Consider the following 22,679-nt stretch of genomic DNA (forward strand, 5'->3'; position numbering starts at 1 on the left):
TTATTTTGCATTAGCTGTGACTTACAGTCGTTGTCATGAGAGCACATCCTGTAGCTAGCCTTAGATGACAGGCATAATTCAAAACTGTTGTCCACTCCGTGACCTAACCATGAAAGGGCACAGAGTGAATGCAGAAGTGTGGAAAGAAAGGATGGCAACAGTAAATGGAAAATAATTAGTGGAATGCCCACAAACTGAGTTTAGGTACATCTCTGCATTTTTCAGCCCTTGCAAGGGGGTTGTCTTTGGTTTTGGACAGAGAATTTAGCCCCCCACTGCAGTGGGCAGTTGTTACTACAGCTTTCCCCGCCCTCATTGCATTTGCAGGCTGTAATTTTGGCCATACCCCAGCAGTACAAAATGCAGCAATGAGCATTGCAGCATGGGAACAGCGCTGGGCTGACAGAACTATGGAGGCAGCAGCTAGAAAATTCTACAGTGTCCCACACTCTAAAACAAGAAGAGCATTTTTGCTGTGGTAAGATTCAACATTAGGTGCTATAAGAAGTGTATTTGCTTACTTCCAGGTTTGGTTATTGGTTGTCAGTACAGAACGTGGTAGGGTCTTGATTCCTGCTGGCACTGTTAGGGATGGCATGTAAAGTGTAAACTAAGAATGGTGCATTAGAGATCTGAAGCTGGGAAAGCGATGAAGACTTTATCTGCTTTCTGGAGTCTGATCTTGAGTCAAGTTCAGATTATCAATGACTGGAATACCAATTTGGAGGATGCTAAGTATTGGTAGTGAGTTTATGGAGCTACTACAACCTGAAAACCAAATAGTTTTGCAAATTAGTTTTTCACATTTGTAGTAGTGGTCAGAATAATGCACTCTTGTGAGACATCATGTAAGGAACTAAATACACTCTGGCCGTTAATGGATGTGAATATATGAAACCAACACATCTGGGGATATCTGGATGTTTAATTAAATCTCTACTGAGAACTGATTGATGAAAGCTGTTTTATGTTCCATAACTGTAGACATGTTTGTGTGCCACTGGTCTTCACTAACAAAGTTGGCAAAAGTGATAGCACTAGAATAAAACAAAAAGCTTTCTTTTGTAAGTCAAAGTTTCATAGAGTTCTTGTTTGTAATGTCACAGCACAGCAGTACCCACAAGCAGCATTTTAAGGCTATATTTTGGAAAGGCAGTCCACTTCTACACAGAGCAGAGAAATGGATATATGATGTTTGTGATAAAAAAAAAAAAAAAAAAAAAAACCAAAAAACAACCAAAAACAAATGAAGGGAAAAGAAAAGCAATGCTAAAATGATGTTTAAAGATGGCCCCTCTTGGAAGCTTCCAGTACAAATCTTTCACATTACTGGGATTTGGTGGTGGAAGTTCTGGCATACTGGCATAAAGCAGGTGCATAGGCTGAAAAAATAGTTGAATTTTTCCACTTTCAAGGTGAATCTCTAGCATTTCTGTGCTGTGTTGTACAAAGTGGTGGTGCCATTATGGGGCAAGAGTCAATGCCTGATTAAGAAGATCATTGCTATGGAGAAGTCTGATTTCCTGTGTCTCAATTCTCACCCTCTGCAGCTACTCATATTTCTTCTCTGGGCTGAAAATTCCCATGTTTCAGCCTCCATGTGACTTTTTGCAAGTCTGAGCAAGAATGTCATCACCTTCAGTTTTGCTAGCAGGAAAAAAGTTTTATTTCTCCTGCATGGTGCAAGCACTTACCTAGCTCGGAAGTGACTGAAGGCAGCAACTTCAAACTTCTGAGCTCTATTCTTCCTAGGGCAGCAGAGAAAGAAAGAAGTCAAGCTGAAATAAAAGAGATCATTCAGCTCTAAGTGCTTTGTAGTTATGAGCAATATTTTGCCTGCTCACATTGGATTTTTCTGCATATGTTCATGGAGGTTCTTGCCATAGGGCAGTCCAAGAGGGCTAAGCATGTGTGGATCCAGACACCTCATTTCAGGATTCTTCAAGTCATTTCTATTCAGGGTGTCTGGTGGGAGAGCAAGTCTAAACATCTCATTCATTTCAAGAGGTGCAATAGCAAAGTCCAAGAGGTTAAGAAGAAATGAGGCTGATTGTAAAGATACTGAGCTAAACAGAAAGGGAATATGAACATCTGCAAGTGTTGGCTTGCTATGGTTTCAGTGATGTGTCACTCCACATGACTGACATGGGATGCTCATGCTTTGCCACAGTGTTGGTATTCACCAACCATTCATCAGGTAGACCAAACCTCCTCTGGGCAGACTAAGCAGCTGAAATTCATCTCATCATACATTTGCTGTCTTAATTTTAAGAGTCCCATTTGAAATGCTCATGTATGTGCCTGCAAGCAATAGAGCAGGTGGCTCAGCTAATCCTGAAAAGGGTTTTAATGCAAGGATAAATTGCCTTCCAGAGATATCTCCATCTTGTCTTTGACTACAGAAGGAGCCTATGCAGCAAGTTTAGGCTAGAAGCTTAAAACAGAGCTTGCTAAAGGTTGGTAGGAGGATTCTCACCAAATAGTGATGGTAGGAACTATTTTATGTGCCCATCAATAAAGCCTGCTCCATCTTGAGTCCAGTGGCTTTAATAATCAGATGAAAATTGTGCGTTGCATACTTGACTCTATAGCTCTCACTGGCCAGACTTCCTGAGTGTACATGACTGTGAAGAGCAGGTGAAGCAATGGATGAAGAAAACCTGGCCTTCAACCCAGCTCTTCCAAGACCTCTTTGTGTGACTGGAGAAGACACGTCACCTCTCTGCCCCTCAGCTTGTCCATCTATAAAAACATTGGTACTGTTTTACACTCACTGAGGATCCTCAGAGCAGTTGTTCACATCAGTGATGTTGTGAGTGTTGAGAAGCACTTCTGCTCCTTGCTAAGCACCAGCAGATTTTTCTCTACTGCCTCCCAAACCTGCATACACAACTTAGTGGTGGTTTGGACATCCTAGGTAACGATATTGGAGTGCTGAACCCTGCAAGACTCACCTGTTACCCTAGCCTGAAGATGTTGATGCTCAGACTGACAGACAGACTGCCGTGTTCTTCACCAGCTACCAGAAAGCATGCCTAGCCCATGCCATCTCCAAGCCCTCTCTTTGTCTGAAGAGACCAAATGCAGATGACACATTTATAAAGGTGGCAGAGGCAGGTAAACAGGTATGAGGGAAAATCACCTTTTAGCTACCAGGCCCTATATTTTCTACAAAGATTTCTCTCACCTTGCACTACCTGTCTGATTATTAATTTAGGAAATGAACTCACACATGCATTCTGGGGATCCAGTTGTTCTATACCTCTAGTTAAAACTGTCATCAAAGAGGATTTCTGCTTGGGGACAGATATTTCTGTTTGTTTCCTAAACCATTCTGTGGATCTATTGATTTCTGAATTCTAAATTCCTCATGATGAGTGGTACCATGTCAGCCCAGAAATAGACTTGTGTAGCAGTGGCACAGAATCATGACGGCTCCTTTTCTTACCCCAAGTTCTGCTCTGTTACATTGGTATAATGTCCCAGAGCCTCCACTATGTGAATAAGGAATACTTACCTTGCACAAGTTTTGACAGAGAAAAAGTTACTCTGGTAGCTTTTCAGGACCATCCCATTCAGAAACCAGCTTTCCGTCCAGTTGATGTCGTTCAGGTCGGCATGCGTTTGCTTTGGAGGTAGAGAAGTGTCGCCTAGCGAGCAACATCCACATTTAACGGAGCAGGAGAGATGTCAGGCCTGTCCAAAAGGATTAGTAGTGTTGTCTGCGTGGATGCTGCCCATCATCTCTCACTGCAAGCAATGCTGGGCTGAGTACCAGCCGCAAAGCTGACGGGATCTGGAAAGGGAGATAGCAAGTCCTCCCACGCGGGACGAGGAATCCTCAAACGGCGCATAAGCGTTGTTCAGCCCTTGCCAGGGTGAACGGGGGTCACGCAATGTCGGCTCCTTTCCTTTTGTCATCTTGGGGCAGGTGAGTCAGCACAGTTGTGGCGTTGATGATTAGAAATCAAGAATCCTGAGACTTTCAATAAGTATTTAAGGAATAGAATACTGGTTATACAATTTTATGGCAATTGTTTATGCACACACACATACATAAACACGTGCACATTTTTAGTCCCTGTATAAATTAGAGTATGTACGCTGTTTGAATTTTGAAGAATTCATTAATTTTAAAACATTTTTCTTTGTTATATTCACCTCTGATCCCACAGTAAGTTCTACCCAAGTCTGTATCTACTCGAGCTTCCAGAAGTAGAAGTCTGGTAAAGTCAAAGAGACAGACACTCTCCATCTGCTACCCCCTCATTGTCTCCTTCATTTTCTGAGGCAGAGTAAATCAAGGCTTTGCTTGTTGTGATGATTAAAGTACTCTGGTTTATTCCAGAAATTAATATTGTTCTTAATGAGAAAAAAGTATTTGAAATGCACACAGTAGGTCTGAAATCAGTCTTCCACCACTGAGACAGGCACCTGGGGGGAGCAGTGCGGGGCAATTCTGCTTGATTTTTTGGGGGGCTTTTTTTGTGACCCTTCCCTTGTTAGAATGATATTAATACATCTTATTTGTTATGAATGTTAGCTGCTGCAGCAAAACCCAACCAAGGGCAGGAAAAATGTTCATATAAGCATTTTTCTGGTTAATAAAAGGATATGATGTGCAAGTTGTCATAGGATCTTATTAGTGTGAACCACAGACTTCTGTATTCAGTATAACCAATTTACTACAAAAAGGGAAAATAGAAATATGGTGTGTATATATAGTATATAGCTGAAAAACAGATGACTTCCAGTGGCATTCTGCTAAGTATTAGACCCAAATACTGTCCTTTCTCCAAAATACACATCAACTCCTGCTATTGTAATATACATTACTTCCAGCAGAGTTTGATTCATCAGATTTTATCTTTATAGTGGATGAACATTTGTAATTACTCTATGTTGTATTTGTGGGTTAATTATATTGTGCTTATGGGTTTTGACAGCTAATTACCACTAATTCATATAATGACATGTCTGAAATGCTTGATATTCAATTGTTTTCATAATGATATATTTTGCTTATCTTGTATTTACATGGTAATTGCTCCAGACATGTAGTTACCGTGCCAGTTATGTGAGCTTAGGCGTAACTAAAAGTCTCCAAAAGCAGAGATATGGTTTAGTTATCCCAGGCAACGGACAAAAATAAACATTTTAGCTTGGTTGTAGGTATAGTAAGTGTCTCAGAGAAAAAGTATGCCTTCATATGAAAGCTACTGTTAGACCTAGTTATCATTAACGCCCTGAAGAGTGTAACTGCAGTACCACAACAGTGGTTGTATTATATGGGTAACCAAAAAAATGTCTATATGTGCTGTCAGCTCAGCAATTGTCTGGCATTGATCTATAGGTTGCCATGGCTTCCACTACCAACGGCAAAGTTGCAGAAATAAAAGCAGTAATTCTCTTTTTCATGTGATTTTTAAGGAGTTATTGATGGGGTTTAGCTTGAGATTTTTGTTCAAATCGCGGCCCGGGGCCCAAGTCCCATGAGCGTTCACCTTAAGACTGTGATGGTAGCATGAGTCCGGTTCAAATACAAATTCATGCTACCTTAAATGTACTGCAGCATCCTTGGACCCTCTTCCCACATGTCAAACTGAGGGCGCATCAGACCACCGTGGAGGTCAGAGCTCAGCCAGTCTAATATCTGAATGTCTCTTCATCAGCGGGATTTACACCCAGGACTTGTGCAAGAAGTGTTTTCTCATACTAAATGGGAGCCTGTCCTTGACCTTTAGGGTGTTGTACATCACGTGGGCTGTCACTAATTCATTTCTTCTGCACTTGCAGCATGCACACTGGCCAGATGGAAATCCCACGCTCACAGCCCCCAGCAGCAGTCTCATGCCACCAACCCAGTGCTTTTCACCAACATGAGACATTTCTCGACATGAGTAAGGACCCACAGCACCTTCTGCTACAAAAACCCCCTATTTGTTCAGTTGCACAAAATTTTCCTTTCAAAGCAAGTCTAGAGCCATTGTATGAGTCATCTGCTTTATTTTACAGTGAGAAATTGGGCATATATTCACTAAGGCTTAATCTGAAATCTTTTACTCACAGTGGAAACATTTCCATTGATTTCAAAGGGTCTCAGATGAAGCTTCAAGGTCTGTAATACACTATTAAGTTTAAGTCTGTCAAATTTGTTCATTTGGGGCCTTTATGAATTGCAGAGCAGTTGTGTACAGAACCAAGTCATGTGGAGATTAAATAAACCCCATTGACATCAGTCTCCTGACACAGAATAGCAGCAAGAAACAAATATTGACTTGAAAAACAATGCATGTACAGTGACATTTAGCTTGTATGAAGTGATAGTCTCCATATAAATACAAACAGCACCATTTCCCCAGAGCTGAATAAATGATATTTGTTGGTAAATATTTGTGGGTCTTTTTGACATATCTTTAAGCAGCAAGATGAGAAATTGAGATGGAAAATGCATTTGCAGGTGAGAATTCAGTGCAGATTTTTCTTACAGTTTTTCTCGATGCATTTGGGAGACCTCGAAAAGCGAATGCTTCTTCTTCTACTTAGTGGTTTAAATGGAAAGCAACAAAACTAGAACAGACCACGACGTAATAGGTTCCTGCCAGTAGTTTCCTGACCTTGCCACTCATGCTGTGCTACACTGCAGGGCTCAAAGCCTGAAATCACCCCTTAGAAAGAAAACCTAAAGTAGCTAATTAATTTAGGAGCCTCATACCCATATTCAGAAAGGATTTATGCACCTAAGAGCCAATGTTCCACTGTCTTTATATGAGAGTTAGGGATTTTATGGACCAGGGTCTCTTTTCAGTGGGAGTTAAGTGACCTAAGCATCTTTAGTAATGTAACAGCTGTATAATGGGCTTTTTCCTCCGTATGAGGAATAACAGCACAGTTCATCAATATGAGGAATGGGTGCACAGATTTAAACTATTCAGGTAGGAAAGAGAAGACTGAGGCTCTGACTGATGACAACAGAGGTCTTTAAAACCACAGGGGACACAGGAAAGGTGGCTGGGCAATGACTGTTCACCATAGGGAACGAGTCTTCCCTATGACGTGCAGTCTTAGAAACATACTTAGGTTCCCTTTAAGCCATAAAACAATGAAGATAAAGTAGAATTTCAGGCGTGTGCCTAGAGATAAGCCCAGTTCACCGACAGGTTACAGCGCTGCTGAATTTCTCGTGCCGACTCAGCATTCAGGCATCAAGGGCTGCAGGACAAGTCAATCCTGTTGTCTTTACACGGTCGCCCACTTGCAAAGTGCATTTCTCCCCCTGAGGAGCTAATAAGTGAGGAATTGCACAGTGTCTCCCGCAGGGACTGTGTGCGGTATGTGAAGTTTTAGGCTTGCAAACTGCGTCAGGATCCTCAACTCAAAGAGAGTAAAAATATGAATCGCCAGCTGGAGAGAAAACCCAACTGTTCCTTCAGCAACTTTTTCTGGTTATATTAGACATAGTTCTCTTATTCTTCAGGGGAATTTTTAAGATATACCAGTGAGCTGCTTTAACAGTTGACAAATGAAACAGATTTCTTTCTAATGAAGGATTTTTTAAAAAATACTTTTCCCACATAGGATTTTTCTCCAGTAAAATAGTCTTTATTTACAATAATTTTACATGTTCTGCATGATTTCTGTTCCAAAAGGACCATGGGAGGAGAGTCACAACAAGGCAGTTTTGTTTCTAGTTACAAACCAAACAAAACATTATATTAGTTCAAAGGATACTAACCTTCAAAATAGCTCATATTATTTTAAAAGTTAACATTCCTAAAGCTCTATGAATAGTTCTTCCATTCGCCATATAACTGCAACCTCTGGGGAAGTCAAGAGTTTAAAAAAAAAAAAAAAGAGTAAATCATTAATCAAAATGGGGTTTGAATAATAGGTTTTGAGTTTTGTAAGCCCATTCAAAAGAGGAAACAAAGATTTCTTTCTTAGAGAGATTAAACTGTTAGTGATCAAGGGGATACTGAAACATTTTATCCCTGGATCTATTTTTTAAAGCAAGAGAATTTTTTTCAGAAGATAATAGATCTAACTCCTCTTCTCAGAAGTCCTCCAGCACCTTGTGGTGTCATTCTCTATTTCCTTAAAACACCAAAATGCTGCCCATGCTATTCCCAGCTAAGAAATGTGGATCTCTTCTCATTTCATGAAAGCATGGCCTCTACAGTTAGAAATACTGGCTTTTTTTTTTTTTTTTTTTTTTTGAAAGCAAATGTGACTGTGTTCATTTTGTTTTGAGAAAATGTTTCTGGGACTTGTTATAGATGGATCTGTATCTTAGCTGCTGCCTGGCTGACTGACTGATGTGGCTGCAGGTAGACACCTGCTCGCCACCATTCACATGCCATCAGGAGAGCAAACTTTACAGTTAAACCTTGCTAACCCGCTTCACAAATACCTGGGCTACCCAAAGTCAAGCATCATCCCAAGCATTGTTCCTCTAAGGAGGGCTGTGTGCTGGAAAAGGCACGCTCGTCTGCTCTCCCCCCTTACGAATTACATGAAGCAGAGCTTATCTGCCAATGTCTGATATGGTGTCTCATTATCCAAGCTGTCCTCCCACCTGTATTTTATCTGATTGCAGGTCTTAGTCATACAGTCAATGAACAAATAGTCTGAATGGAAGTTTGAGCAGTAGGAGGAAGGATTATGGAGGGCCCCACGGATCCGTCAATACTCAGCACCTGCGCTCTTTTGTTTTGTGCCTGTGCGTGTGCCTTGCTGAACCATTCAGTAAAACAAAAGAGAAACACAGAGCAAAACAGCCAGGACAAAAACAGCAGAAGGTACTGCAGCACCACAAAACCGGGGGCAAATGTCTTCCCGTGGGACAGCCGCCGGTTCCACAGCCAGAGATTCGGGTCCGTCACCAGATCTTTAAAGTTTACACGTTTTCCTGAAGCAGGTGTTGTGTTTGTCATCTTTAAAAATCCATAGCAGGGATCAGTGCAATGGTCAACCTTATGAAACAACATAGGTTAAAAAATAAAAAGCTTTAAAAATTTAGTTAAAGGAGAGGGAATGTTGGTAGCATGGCATCTTGTAGAGAGGCATGCACAAAGACAGGTAAAACAGAAAATGCAGAGAAAAAGTCTTCTTTAGTGGTGAAAAACATTTAGAAATATGAAGTGTGACAGTCAACCACAATTTTTCTAAAAAAAAAAAAGAAAGAAAATTAATCAGAGAACAGCCTCTCTATGTGAAAGTAACTGCTAAACATGAAGGTTGCAAGGATCAGCAACCTGTGCAGACTGTATTTTTCTTCCTAGATGAGAGGTTAAGTGTATAGGTTACATGTCTCCTGGGTCTGGCTATCTACTAAATTACGAAATCACCAGGGGTCAAGAGCCCCTTCTTTGCACTGAGATGAGATCTGCTGATAAGCACAGCTCTGGAGCAGCCAAATGCTGCTGTGGGGCAGTCGAACAATCTTGTGTGCCTCCGTTAACACAGACATCCCACGTACCAGGGAAGAGCGTGTCGGCTATCTTTAATCAGGTTAACTCACATAACAAGGCTGTCCAGCTGCAGGGACCGGGAGCTCCATGGCTGAGAATATACTCCGTTTCTTGGCTGGGTGATTTAACCCGTTCAGCACTCAGTGCTAATGTAGCGTGATGTTTCTGGTACCCAAGCTAGCTCATTTCAGCACTTACTTATACAAATACAGTCTGCAAAACAAATTTACATCTTTTTCTTTTCTGCGCTGTCAGGCACAGATTTACAGTGAAAGAAGGTTTCTATCTCCAGAATTCATCCCTGGAGAAAGAGGATGCACAGGGAGGAGGTCTTCCTGACACAACTTGGTGGGAAAGGCAGCACTTACGTATTTTGAGAGTGTAGGGTTGTGTAACTGTTTACTATAAATTCTGCCCCCAAAAAGGTTGCAAGATCTAGCTACCCATGTGTCCTGGCTCCACAATATGGGAAAATACAGCCTCCATGTCCATAGTTTAAACATCTCAGGATTTAAGGTAGTTCATGAAAAAGGGAAAGTGACGTGAAGTACAAGGAATGAGCTGAACCTTAAATGAGTATTTTGTGTAGTATAAAACAAAAGGGGCTTTTTTTAAATGTACAGTGCTATGAGAAGTGATGATGATTTTTAAAATTATTTTTACATATGTAATGTAATTATTTATTACAAATTATTACAACTAGAGTAGGCATGTACTCTAGTTGTTTACGAGAAATCCGCATATTTTACAATCACAGAGAATTTTATTTATGTCTCACTAAAGACTGGAGGAAATCTGCATTGAGTCCTGGTTTGTATCAGATTGCAGCTCAGCAGCATCTCATGAGCTTTCACTGCCTAAGATTTACTAATTTTTTATTGAAAGCAGATAAAAATGAGTAATCATCTGTGAATGATAATTATACCACTGCTTGTGGGAGGAAGCATGGTTTGAAGATCGTCACTAATTAATGTTTCTCATTTGCATGTGCCAAGATCTACATCAGAAAAGCTTACCTCTGGAGTGTGATCCTGGGAGGATTTCTGTAAAGATAGCTTTGCAAAACTGCCGTCTTGTGGTCTTTCATTGATTCCAGATCAGATTGACTCAGGCTCAGGTTTGCAGTGGTTAGGCGAAAGGGTGCATTTTCAGATGAGTTAGTTACACCACAGCAAAACTCATCCTGGAGATTCTTAAATGAGTTAAAACAGGTGTACATCAATTTGGCTTAAGAAGGTGCCTTGCCAGTTGAAAATATATCAATAAGCCCACCCTAAAGTATTTGACTAAAATTATGCAGTTTCTTGTACCTGGAATTTCAGGTTAGAGTATATTTGTTTTCAGATATAATGATCTTGAGCATTGCCAACGTGACAGAAGCATTTATGAAGTGGATGGGAAGAGTCTGTAGGAAGCTGCATACCTGTAGCAAACTGCATCACTGTATAATTTTTGTTAGAGAAGAGTGCAGCCAGGAATTTCAGCAATGAAAAAACAAATTTCTCCCACTTTTAGGCGATACAGGCTGGGAGCTGGGGCGTACTGAGGGAGACGAGTCTTAGTCCTGATGTCGCCCTGAGCCAGAGCTTCTCTTGCCCCTCCAAAGAGAAGATATTGATGGGCTGCTGACAGCACCATGGCTTTTGGGGAGGCAGCACCTCCCCTCTCCCAGGAGTTTTCTCCTGGGCTCCTAACTGGGAAGAGAATCCTCCAGGCTTCCACTGAGAAGGAAGGTTGAGCCGCTGTAGCAAGTGAGGGGGGGGAGATCCACTTTCCAATGCTGAGAGAGTTAAAACACTTTGGTCATGCTGGCATTTGTCCTAAGCTCTTCAGCAAAAGAGCTGGAGAGCAACTAAACAGCAGATCTGGGGACAGAAATAACAGTGCCAAAGCAACGCTTCGCAGCTTGCCGTTTCAGAAACCCCATAGACAGCATTTAGATCTCAATGGATATTAAGCAGAGCCACCTTGGTAAGCACACACACAAAACTGGCCTGCATGAGTATTTTGCTTTTGCTCTTGCACAGGCGACAGGATACGGTCACACCTCATCGCCCCAAGGACGTGGTGGGTACCTACCAACGCCAGCGGGTCTGGTCCAGGCACAGACATGGTGGTACCAGGGTGCTGCATCCCTCTGTCCCCTGGGTCTCCATGTCAGCCAGTATCGGGAAAATTACCTGTACCCCCAGGCTTCCCAGCCACGGCAGTAAGTTGGACTCATGTGCTCTGGCCTGAACAACAGGTTGGGTTATTGCCCTGTTTTGGCTACAGGTGAGCAGTGCATACACCATTTTTATCCTTGTTATCCCATCTCCTATGTCTTGGCCCTCCTCTTCACCAGCCTTGAACCTCCTTTTCTCCATCCCAGTCTCCTTCCAGGTGGACAACCCTGCCTAAATTACTTCCTCCCCATCGGTCCCGGTTTTGCAACATCCATACCCAAATCTGGTATTTCTGATATGGTGTCATGGTTTAACCCTGGCCAACAGCTAAGTCCCACACAGCTGCTCACTCACTTACCCCCGGTGGGATAAAGGAGGGAATCAGAAAAGTGAAAAGACTCGTGGGTTGAGATACAGACAGTTTAATAGGTAAAGCAAAAGCTGCGCACACAAGCAAAGCAAAACAAGGAATTCATTCCCCGCTTCCCCTGGGCAGGCAGGTGTTCAGCCATCTCCAGGAAAGCAGGGCTCCATCACGCGTAACGGTGACTTGGGAAGACAAACGTCACCACTCTGAAAGTCCCTCCTCTTCCTACTTCTTCCTCCAGCTTTATATCCTGAGTATGACATCGTATGGTATGGAATATCCCTTTGGTCAGTTGAGATCAGCTGTTCCAGCTGTGTCCTCCCCCAGCTTCTTGTGCACCCACAGCCTACTCACCAGTGGGCTGGTGTGAGAAGCAGAAAAGACCTTGGCTCTGTGTAAGCACTGCTCAGCAGTAACTAAAACATCCCTCTGTTATCAACACTGTTTTCAGCACAAATCCAGAACTAGGTACAATGAAGAAAATCAGTTCTATCCCAGCCAAAACCAGCACATATGGTTATGTAGGCAAGCTCAGCTTTATATGCAATTACTGATGCAGTCACCAAGGTGTTGTGGGTCTTGCAAGGTTGTGCTTACAAAAAGTTCCCAGCACTCCCCTTTGCTTATCTGTGAATTTCAACCACTTCTCACATAACTCCACTTCAACCACCTGTAAAACCCAGCCATCCCGTGGGGCACCATCTGTGACTTTTGTCAGGTGCCTGCGCTGGTGTCTGTCACGTCCAGCGATTTCTCATGTGGTGCCCAGCAGTGTCCCCTGTGCTGTTCACTCAGCCCATCCTCTGGCCAGGACCGAGCCGGGGTGTCCCTGCAGCCCTAGCAATCTTCATTACACAAACACACTGGAGAACAGGCTGCAGGCCATTATATCCTTGATTACAATGTATTGTGCTCTGGTTATTTATGTCAGGGTGAGTACATGGACAAGCACTAGTCGGATGCGCACAGACACAAATACACAAACAGCTGTGCCTCCACGTGCCTTGCCTAGTGCTGGGTTCCTCTGACATGTCTTTCCGTCATGCCATTTGGTTCACTGGTGTGCACAGAGAAAATCTAACTTGAAGGTCAAATTCATAGCTCAGTTCATGCGAACTTCATAGCAATTTCATTCTCAGCCTCATTCAGTCTGTAGGAAAAGGTCACATCCCTAAATCTGAGGCCCCATAATGCAGCTAGGAATTTCTCAAAGACAGGTTCTTACAAAATTTCAGATCTCACACAAAAATAGCCATTTCATTTATTGTCCTACCCCAGTTTACGCTGTTGTAAGGCAACCTCGACCCACCTTCTGACAGTTTGCCTTCATTTTGCCTACAACTCAGCTGGCATCAAAACCTCATGCTGTGAGTGTGAATATGAGCTGCCTGGTGACAGCAAGATTTTATTTTGCTGATAATCCTGCCACAGATTGGTGTGATTCTGACCATCTCCACGTTCTCAGCTTCGGGGTACCACTTTTCCCAATATGACATGTTACAAGCAGCATCAGTGCCTGTATAAATTGCAGTCAGCTAAGACTGCTGCCATAAAATGATCTCTGCAGCACTGGGATCCTCAGAAGCCCAAAGCACCACCAGCATGCCAGAATAATATACAAAGTATTTGGAAACTTATAATCTTCAGTTAAACTCAGCTCTCTCAGTTGGCTACCATGGAGCCATGAAGTCCAAGAAGATTGGCTGACTTTACAAGAACAAGATGATCTAGAAAGTTGCAGGATCTTGCAAAATAAATTTGAAGTGAAAGGCTTAAATTTCAGTGCTTTGTATATGAACTTGGAAGAGACAACCTCTTTGAGATAACAAGAGTATTGGAAATTTAGTGTATTTCCATAGTTTGAAATATTAAAATGATCATAACTGTGCTTAGTCATATTTTCCATAAGCTAACCACCTGTCTCACAAAGTATGCCACAGATACGAATCTAACCCAGCTACAATCATGGAAATATTGAAAGTGAAAAGTACTCAGACCAGTTCAGGGTTTAACAAAGTCAAATTGATTTACTGCTGTCAAGGGCACAAAGACGTATCATTTGCACAGTGCCATAATTGCTTAGAGGAGATGTAAAAGCATGGATGTAAAGGAACTAACCTGACCTGCACATACACATGTGCAATGCCAGCTCCCCATGTTCTCTCTGAGTGATGTTATTCCATTTCTTATCAAATGGTGAAAAGTTCAGTGGCCAAGGAGTGGGAATCAGTCAGTCCACCGGAAATTCAGAGTATTCTGCTACACAGTGGTCCTCTGCTGAGAAGGTGGAGATATTTTCTGGCAGGAGCAGACATGGACATTGCCATCTCACAGATTAAAGCTGTCCAGTTGCTTTTAAGGAACAATTAATCATTCTCTTCCCCCTTTCCTCCCCCCAGAGAGCACTCAATGCCATTACCAATAATCAGCTAATATGAAACGTGATTGATTCCCATTTGGAGGAACCCCGATGAGTTTCTCCCACCAAATCAGTAAAATTAGTCTATGTGTATAAAATTCACTCTGTATGAAATAACTGACAGCTTAAAGGGATACAGCTGCAAAACATAAACATGGCAGTGCTTCTACTGAGAGTACTTTAAATAACCATGGTATTAATGTCCCTTCCAAGAAGTCATTTATAAAACCACAATCAATTACTATAATGATAATAATACTATATATAGCAATAACAGGCAAGTGATAGAGATACTGGAAATGAGCTATTTTTGATTAGAGGCAGCAAAATTCTCCCTGTTAACATACATGGCTTTCTCACTAGATCCTTTGTAGCTAGTATCTCTATGTGCATCGGTCATAAATGCCCTAACACTCAGAATGTAAATTTTCCAATACTTTGTTTTCACGAGACCTGGGCTTAGAGTCCCTGTGCCCCTTCCCCAGTGCCCCAGGACTGGTACCTGTCCCGGTCATGCCAGCCCTAACTTTCGTGTAGCCTCAGCTGAGAAGCAAATCATGGAGGTGTCCTGGCCAGACCAGAAAATGAGTGTGAAGAACATGAAGCCACATCAGTTCCCCAAGCTAATCGTAAACTAAGCGGCGGGAACCCCTTACACCGGGATTACCCCAGCAGACTTTGCCTTCCTGAATCACAGCCTGGGTTCTTTTGTTATGTTTCAGACTAGATGGTCCCTGACTCTGCTGAGGGGCTGCCAGGTACCACAAAAGACAGGCAGTAAACAAAGAGTTAAAATACAAGATCTACAAAATATACAACCACAAGCACTCCTGCATTTTTAAAGATTAATGATAAGTAGCATTTAAGTCCTGCCCTGTATTAATAAGCAAGGTCAATCACTGACATCTTCTAGTAAATCACTTCCCATTTTAAAACCTACCTCTTTTCTGGGCAAAAATATTCCACAGAGGTGTCTTCTAATTCAAAAGCAGAGAGACGAAAGCTGGACAAGGGAGGTCAGTGAGGGGCAGGCTGGGGCATAGGCACTGCGGGAGGCTGGACACAAGCCCTGGCCAAGCCACGGGAGGTGGCGGCTGAGGTGGCGGCAGCAGGTGAGGGGAGCATCAGGCTGCGCCAGCACAGGAGGTGAGCTGTGGGGTGAACAGCGAGGGCTAAGGGACCATGTTCTCTGGGAGGCAGAAGTTGGGATCAGATCATATAGAAACAAGGATGCCTTGGAAAGGGGCTCAGCAAGGGAAACAGCAGGAGACAGAAAACACAATGCCTACAGTCAATGTTACTAATTACTGTTATAATGCCAGGGTGTATCCTCATAATGTGGGTAAGGGATGAAAAGAGGTGCAGACTTAAGCCGTAGAGGAAACCTTCAGCCCAACATCTCTAGACTTTTCAGCATGTAAATATACTTCCTTAATAATGTTGGTTTAATAGAATTCTTGTATGTGGTATTTATATTGTCTGAATTGCTAAGGGCTCATTTCCTATAAGGAGCACAGGAATTAAAACCGAATAACTCCCCAGCGATGGGTTTTGACATGACGCGATGGGCCTGGCCTGCAGGCTTGTGTTCTGCAGGGAAGATGCTTTGTTTATATTTTTCCCCATCTTCATTTATTGCAGTGGTTTTCCAAGGAAAAAAATGTTGGTCCTGCTGAGCAGTGAGCAGACTTAAACAACGAAACTCCCCCGTGTGATCAGCGGTATCCTTTGTCCTAACAGAAGCCTGGTGCTTGGGCCTGATAAAGTGTGATGGGATTTGTTTAAAGACAAGTTCATTAAGGAAAAGAAGAATTTATTTTTCAGAGTATCCTTGTGGTGCAGAGAGTGGGTAGAGCTCAGAAAGGATTTCCCTGGGGCTATGTCAGTGTGAAGGGCCATTTGGGGAGAGAACCACAGCAATTCAGTTCCTACTGGAATTCAGATGCATATAGGCAGTGCTCAGCAGAGAATAAGGCAGGGACCACGCAGGATGGGGAGAAATGCTGGGGCCATGAAACTTCAAGGCTCCCAGAGAAGTGAAGGACAAGCAGAAAAAAATGCTGCTTACATCAAGAAGCAGCAGGAGCTCTCTTGTGCACGGACCAGATCAACAGGCAGTTGTGGAGGATGTGCAAATACCATGGTGCCTTCCAGTACCTTTGAGTGTGCTTGTGGAGCAGGGGGCACTTGCTAAGTGATGACGCTGAGGAAAGCATATGGATTGCGATTGCTTATGGTCCATGCTCCAGGAGCGCAGAAAGGCAGAGAAAGCCTCTTTGCTTTATCCTCTGGTCAAAGCGTCACACACGATCAGAGTGCAAACTAAGAAAATCAAGATCTGGCTTGACAGAGAAGACTCCCATGAACAATTTCTGAAGAAGGTTTGAGCTGAAGTTTTGGCTTTAGGCCTAAACTACCAAATCAGCATTTCCAATGCAGTAACAACCTGAAGACTGATAGATGAATTTCCATCCAGCTTCTCCAGTCTATTCTTAATCATCAGGCCTGATATTTTCTCCAAGGCTATTGATACTTTAAGGAGTTTCTGAAGAGTGGATTGTAGTTTGGAGGGGGGCTTTTGCTGTCCCTGGGGTAGAATTTAAAACTCACATTTTGCTAACCCAGAGTCTGTGATGATACAGATCTGCTTTCCTAGGGCCTATCTGCAAAGAACAGGTTTTTTTCTGAAGTTTCTATTTTTGATTGTTCCTTATTCAGCTCATTCAGAAGGTGGCACTCCAATTTATGAATAAGAGCATATGTACACAGACCTAAGCAGCTGACTAGTTTTAAATTCATAATTCCTCATTCAAATTCTTAATTCCTCATTAGCTTGCATGTGCAAACTCTCCTCAGATCCTAATCCAAGTCCCACTGGTGTCAGTGAGAATGGGTTTTACCTCTCAAATTTAGCCATCTAAAAATCAGGCATGTATTCTAAACGCAACTGTGGAAGAGCCACTTGTAGTCAAAATAGAGAAAGATCAGCATTTCCAGAATGTGATTCACACCATCTGCCTTAAAGACTTGTCTTGAGAGGGGACAAGTGTATTTCTGGCAGCCGCTACCTCATTCCCCTGCCTGTCGAGGGAGCCTGTACAGCTAGCCTAGAGGAGTCCTTACTTTTCGATAAGGGAAGCCAGGGGAAGGAATCTTTCTGTTTATTTTAATGGAAAAAGATTCAGGCTTTCAGTTTTCTGAAATCCTTTATGCCAAGATAAATTACAAATGTGTAAGCAAGGCCCCAGAGGGTATCCCAAGTTGCATCCCACAGACTGCTAACTCTGGCTTCAGTCAGCTTTTGGGATATAAGGATAAGATATATGAACTCCTGAAACAGAATTAAACCTTTTTTTAATTATTGTTTGTACCTTGCATCATACTGGACTGCCTGACAGAGAGCACAATTTAATAGAAATCTCAAAGCAAAGGCAAAAGCTTTTTGCCTGTCTTCTCTAAAGACACATACAGTGGGATATGTGAAATGTCAGGAATAATTAGACAAAACTATATAAGCTCCTAGCAACACTAATGTGCTGTGTAAAACTAAGCATTTGCCATAAAGCTTTAAACATTGTTTGAAAGCTGCATGTTAAAGGTAACCTGAGTAATTTTTAAGTACTGTTTCCAAGATATTAATGTAGACATGGGTATGAAAAAGCAGAATAGAAAACTATGAAATGCTGGCATGCCTTTGCAGAGGTAGGCTGCTCTATTTCTTTTTCCAAAGGTGATATATAGAAGTAATTGATCCTTCTCATATAGCAATTAAAATGAAAAGGCAGATTTGTGGTGCTTGACTGTGTCCAAAGAAGAGCAATGAAGCTGGTGAAGGGTCTAGAGAACAAGGCCTACAAGGAACAGCTGAGGCAACTGGGGTTGTTTAGCCTGGAGAAAAGGAGGCTGAGGGGAGACCTTATTTTGCTCTCTACAGCTACCTGAAAGGAGGTTGTAGCCAGGTGGGGGTCGGTCTCTTCTCTCAAGTAACAAGTGATAGGACAAGAGGAAATAGCCTCAAGTTGCGCCAGGGGAGGTTGAGGTTGGATGTTAGGAAAAATTTCTTCACCGAAAGGGTTGTCAAGCATTGGAACAGGCTGCCCGGGGAAGTGGTTGAGTCACCATCCCTGGAGGTATTTAAAAGATGTGTAGATGTGGAGCTTAGGGATGTGGTTCCGTGGTGGGCTTGGCAGTGTTAGGTTTATGGTTGGACTCGATGATCTTAAAGGTCTTTTCCAAACTAAATTATTCTATGATTTCCTCAGCTCTTCGTCTGCTGGAGCCTATTTAACAAGAAGAAAAAGGGACTTTTTACAAGGGCATGTAGAGATAGGATGAGGAGTGATGATTTTAAACTGAAAGAGGGTAGTTTTAGATTAAAGGTTAGGAAAAAATTCTTTACCGTGAAGGTGGTGAGACACTGGAACAGGTTGCCCAGAGAGGTTGTGGATGTTCCCTCCCTGGAAGTGTTCAAGGCCAGGTTGGATGGGGCTTTGGGCAACCTGGTCTGGTGGAGGGTGTCCCTGCCCACAGCAGGGGGGTTGGAACTAGATGATCTTTAATGTCCTGTCCAACCCAAACCATTCTATGATTCTATGACTAGCTCCCAGTATCAATAATTCACAGAGATCATAGAAGTGTTTGTTGGAAGGGACCTCTAGAGGTCCCTTAGTCCAACCTCCTACTTAAAGTGAGCTCTCCAAAGCCAAAGAAAAAATAACCAGTTCACATCAGCAGGAAATCTGGCCCTTTAGAGAAGAAGAGGAAATGAACTATGAATGCAGAGAAAAAAGGGGAAGAAACAGCAGGAGAGGAGAAGAGAAGGAAAAGCAGATCAAAATTTTTATTTGAGATGCTAACATTAGAAGCATAGGACTTTTTCCCATAAGGTGGGATTTCTCTAGGTTCACTAACAGATGTGGTTTTATCTTCTAGGAAAACAATAAACAGGAAGAAACATGGAAGCTTTTTGCTGCTCTGTTGAATATGGGATTATAAAAAAAAAAAAATTGCATGTGGAGCATCTCTGTCGCTCTTTCAAATGAGTGATTTCTGAACCTGGACCTATTCACTGCCTGAAGTAGCAACTTCTTCTTTCACTGTGCATCCTAGAGAGGAAAATGAATTTCACAAATTGCACCACTGAAGCCAATGTGGCTGCGAAGCCAAAAACAGTAACTGAAAAGATGCTTGTTACCCTGACCTTGGCCACAATCACAACCTTGACTATGCTGCTGAATTCTGCTGTAATCGCAGCAATATCCACAACCAAGAAGCTCCACCAGCCGGCAAATTATTTAATATGTTCACTAGCTGTGACTGATCTCCTTGTTGCTGTTCTCGTCATGCCCTTGAGCATCACTTACATAATGATAGATAAATGGACTTTGGGATACTTCATCTGTGAGATCTGGCTTAGCGTCGACATGACCTGTTGCACGTGTTCAATCCTTCATCTGTGTGTCATTGCTCTGGACAGGTACTGGGCAATCACAGACGCTATTGAATATGCCAGGAAAAGAACAGCGAAAAGGGCCGGGCTGATGGTAGTCACCGTGTGGACTATCTCCATTTTCATATCAATGCCCCCTTTGTTTTGGAGGAATCACCACAGCGTCAATATTCCCAGTGAGTGTCGCATTCAGCACGATCATGTCATCTACACTATTTATTCCACATTCGGGGCATTTTATATCCCCTTGACTTTGATCCTGATCCTGTACTACAGAATTTACCACGCTGCAAAGAGCCTTTACCAAAAGCGGGGTTCGAGCCGCCACCTCAGCAACAGGAGCACCGACAGCCAAAACTCCTTTGCCAGCTGCAAGCTTACACAGACGTTCTGCGTCTCGGACTTCTCCACATCCGACCCGACCACAGAGTTCGATAAAATCAATGTGTCTGTGAGGATCCCTCCTTTCGAGAATGACCTGGACCTGGCTGGTGACCGGCAGCAGATCTCCACGACGCGGGAACGAAAGGCTGCTCGCATTCTGGGGCTGATTTTAGGTGCTTTCATTTTGTCCTGGTTGCCCTTTTTCATTAAGGAGCTGCTTGTGGGCCTCCACATTTGCACTGTCTCTCCAGAAGTAGCGGACTTCTTGACCTGGCTGGGATATGTCAACTCCCTTATTAACCCTTTGCTGTACACTAGCTTTAACGAAGATTTCAAGTTGGCCTTTAGAAAGCTCATCAGGTGTCGAGAACATACTTAAAAGTACTGGGAGATGATAATGATGACGTGACTCCTGGCCTTAAGAATGAGCAAAATAACTTGACTCTGTCACCATTTCCCTTGATAAAGGGGATTTTTGTGTTTGCCTATTTGCTTGACTTATCTTTAGCCTGTAATTCATTCTGCCGTTTTTTACCTCTAGTGTTATTCATGGTAAAGAGTTTGAAATAAATTTATTCTACAAAGGAACAGATTTTTTAGCAATGAAACAACAACAAACAGAAACTATTAGATACTCATGTTTAAGACATTTTGTGTAATCAATTATTCAAGAAGCAAACGATATTCACTTTTATACTTTTTTCATTTAAGTATCAAATGTCTAAACTATCGTGCATTGTAGTAATATGAAGTCTTATAAACTGAACCCCATAAATACATATTCAAAAATTAATAAACACTTCATGGTCATGACAGCTAAACAGCAAATCTTTACTGTGGTGTTCTGAGAAAACTGTAACAGTCATTTAGAAGGGAAATAACCACCATTTCCAGCTTGGGCTAAGGCAGAATAAACCATTCCTCTGGTATTCCTCACCACATGTATTCCTGAAGAAGCAAAGTTCAGTTCATTCCATCTAGAAATGGTTCCCATTTTGTACTCCAAAGTAATTATTTAAGTGGCTCTTTTTGTGTAAGATTCCTGATTTATGTTCAAAGTATGGGGCAGACACCCGTGCAGTTTGTCTGGCCATTGAGAGGACACAGCTAGCGAGTGTCACACTTGTAAGACCAGCTGCACATCTGACTGGTCATGTTTTTAATACCACTAACCATATTTCTTCAGGGCTCAGGCCTTGTGCCTTGATCGATTCTGGGGCAGCATTATTCACTTTCGCCACATTTCTCCTGGACCTTGCGGTGCACCACCCCATGGATCAATTGATCTTACCCCACCGACTTAAACAACTGGATATCTTCTCAGCAGGCCAGCAATATACAGAAATTCAGAAACATCATCTAAAACCAAATTATTTTCTGTTTGAACAGCAGCAAAAAAAAAAAAAATAGGGAAAACATTTTTTTTAAATAGCAGCCTGCACATCTGCCTTACCATCATCTTACAATTCGCAATGGTATTCCTGTCAGCTTAACCTGCGACCAGGTTCTCTAGCAGGATTTCTTGTTCTGTGAGTCCTTCACAGAGTTACTTCCCCTGTCTTGACAGAGACAGAGAGTTCTTTATGTCCTGTCTTCTATGCTTATGAAAGTTAAAATGTCCTGGTCCATATATTGTGGAAATCAGGCTGGGAAGGGGCAAAATCAAAGCTGAGAATCTGGTATTGTCCATTAGCAGCTCTTAAGCATTGTTTAAATATTTATTACTTACCTTGTACCATAATTTTCTTCCCTTTCCATCTTTCTGGAAAAATTCTTTTTGAATTATATCAATATACCATATAGAAAATATCACATACATCAACCTGACATGCAATAACAGTGAACTATAGCATGGCAGCTTCAAATCCATCAAAACAAGTATTAGATGTAGCAAAAGTGTTGTAACAGCACTGGAAGCCATCTCTGAAAAATGTTTTGAAAATTTACAAGATCACAATCATTTCTCTTATCAAGAGTCAAGGAACTGTAAGTAACATGTGAGTAATAAACTTCGGATGGAGCTGAGAAATGACATACTTATTTCTGAGAGAAAGGCTTCAGTTGGAAAGATGCAGTGCCACGAGCTGAGTGTAAATCAAGTCGGAAGGTGACAAAAGCGTGACCTACCGCTTTCCTGCATGCAGTGGGATTCTGCTTTAAGGACTCAAAGTTTTCCATGCCTGAGTTTAGGAGGTTTATCTCCAGTTGCCTTTCTGAAGCTATTGTCACAGCTGTCTCCTCCAGCTGCCTTCGGGTTCCCTACTAGCTAACATTAATATCTAAAAAGAGGGAAAAAATAATGTCAGCCACTGAAATTGTCTTCTAGTGAGGAAGCATAGAGATCCATTATGGTTTTTTTCCTTTTTGCAGCTTGTTGGAGGTGAAAACTATTGATTGAAGCTGGGAAAGAGTGGCCTGACCCTGC

The 22,679-nt window shown here is 42.3% G+C and overlaps 1 protein-coding gene across 1 annotated transcript in view; it reads left to right on the forward strand.

Moving 5' to 3' along the window:
* The window catches only part of HTR1E (5-hydroxytryptamine receptor 1E), a 41,971-nt gene extending 21,280 nt beyond the window's left edge, over nt 1-20,691 (forward strand). The window contains exon 2 of the mRNA XM_054820610.1: nt 19,354-20,691. Within this exon, the coding sequence (XP_054676585.1) occupies nt 19,539-20,633 (1,095 nt within the window). The 5' untranslated portion in view covers nt 19,354-19,538 and the 3' untranslated portion in view covers nt 20,634-20,691. The remainder of the gene's footprint in view (nt 1-19,353) is intronic.
* The last annotated feature ends 1,988 nt before the right edge of the window (nt 20,692-22,679 follow it).

The sequence above is a fragment of the Grus americana genome, chromosome 3, assembly GCF_028858705.1.
Source record: "Grus americana isolate bGruAme1 chromosome 3, bGruAme1.mat, whole genome shotgun sequence".
Classification (NCBI taxonomy): domain Eukaryota; kingdom Metazoa; phylum Chordata; class Aves; order Gruiformes; family Gruidae; genus Grus; species Grus americana.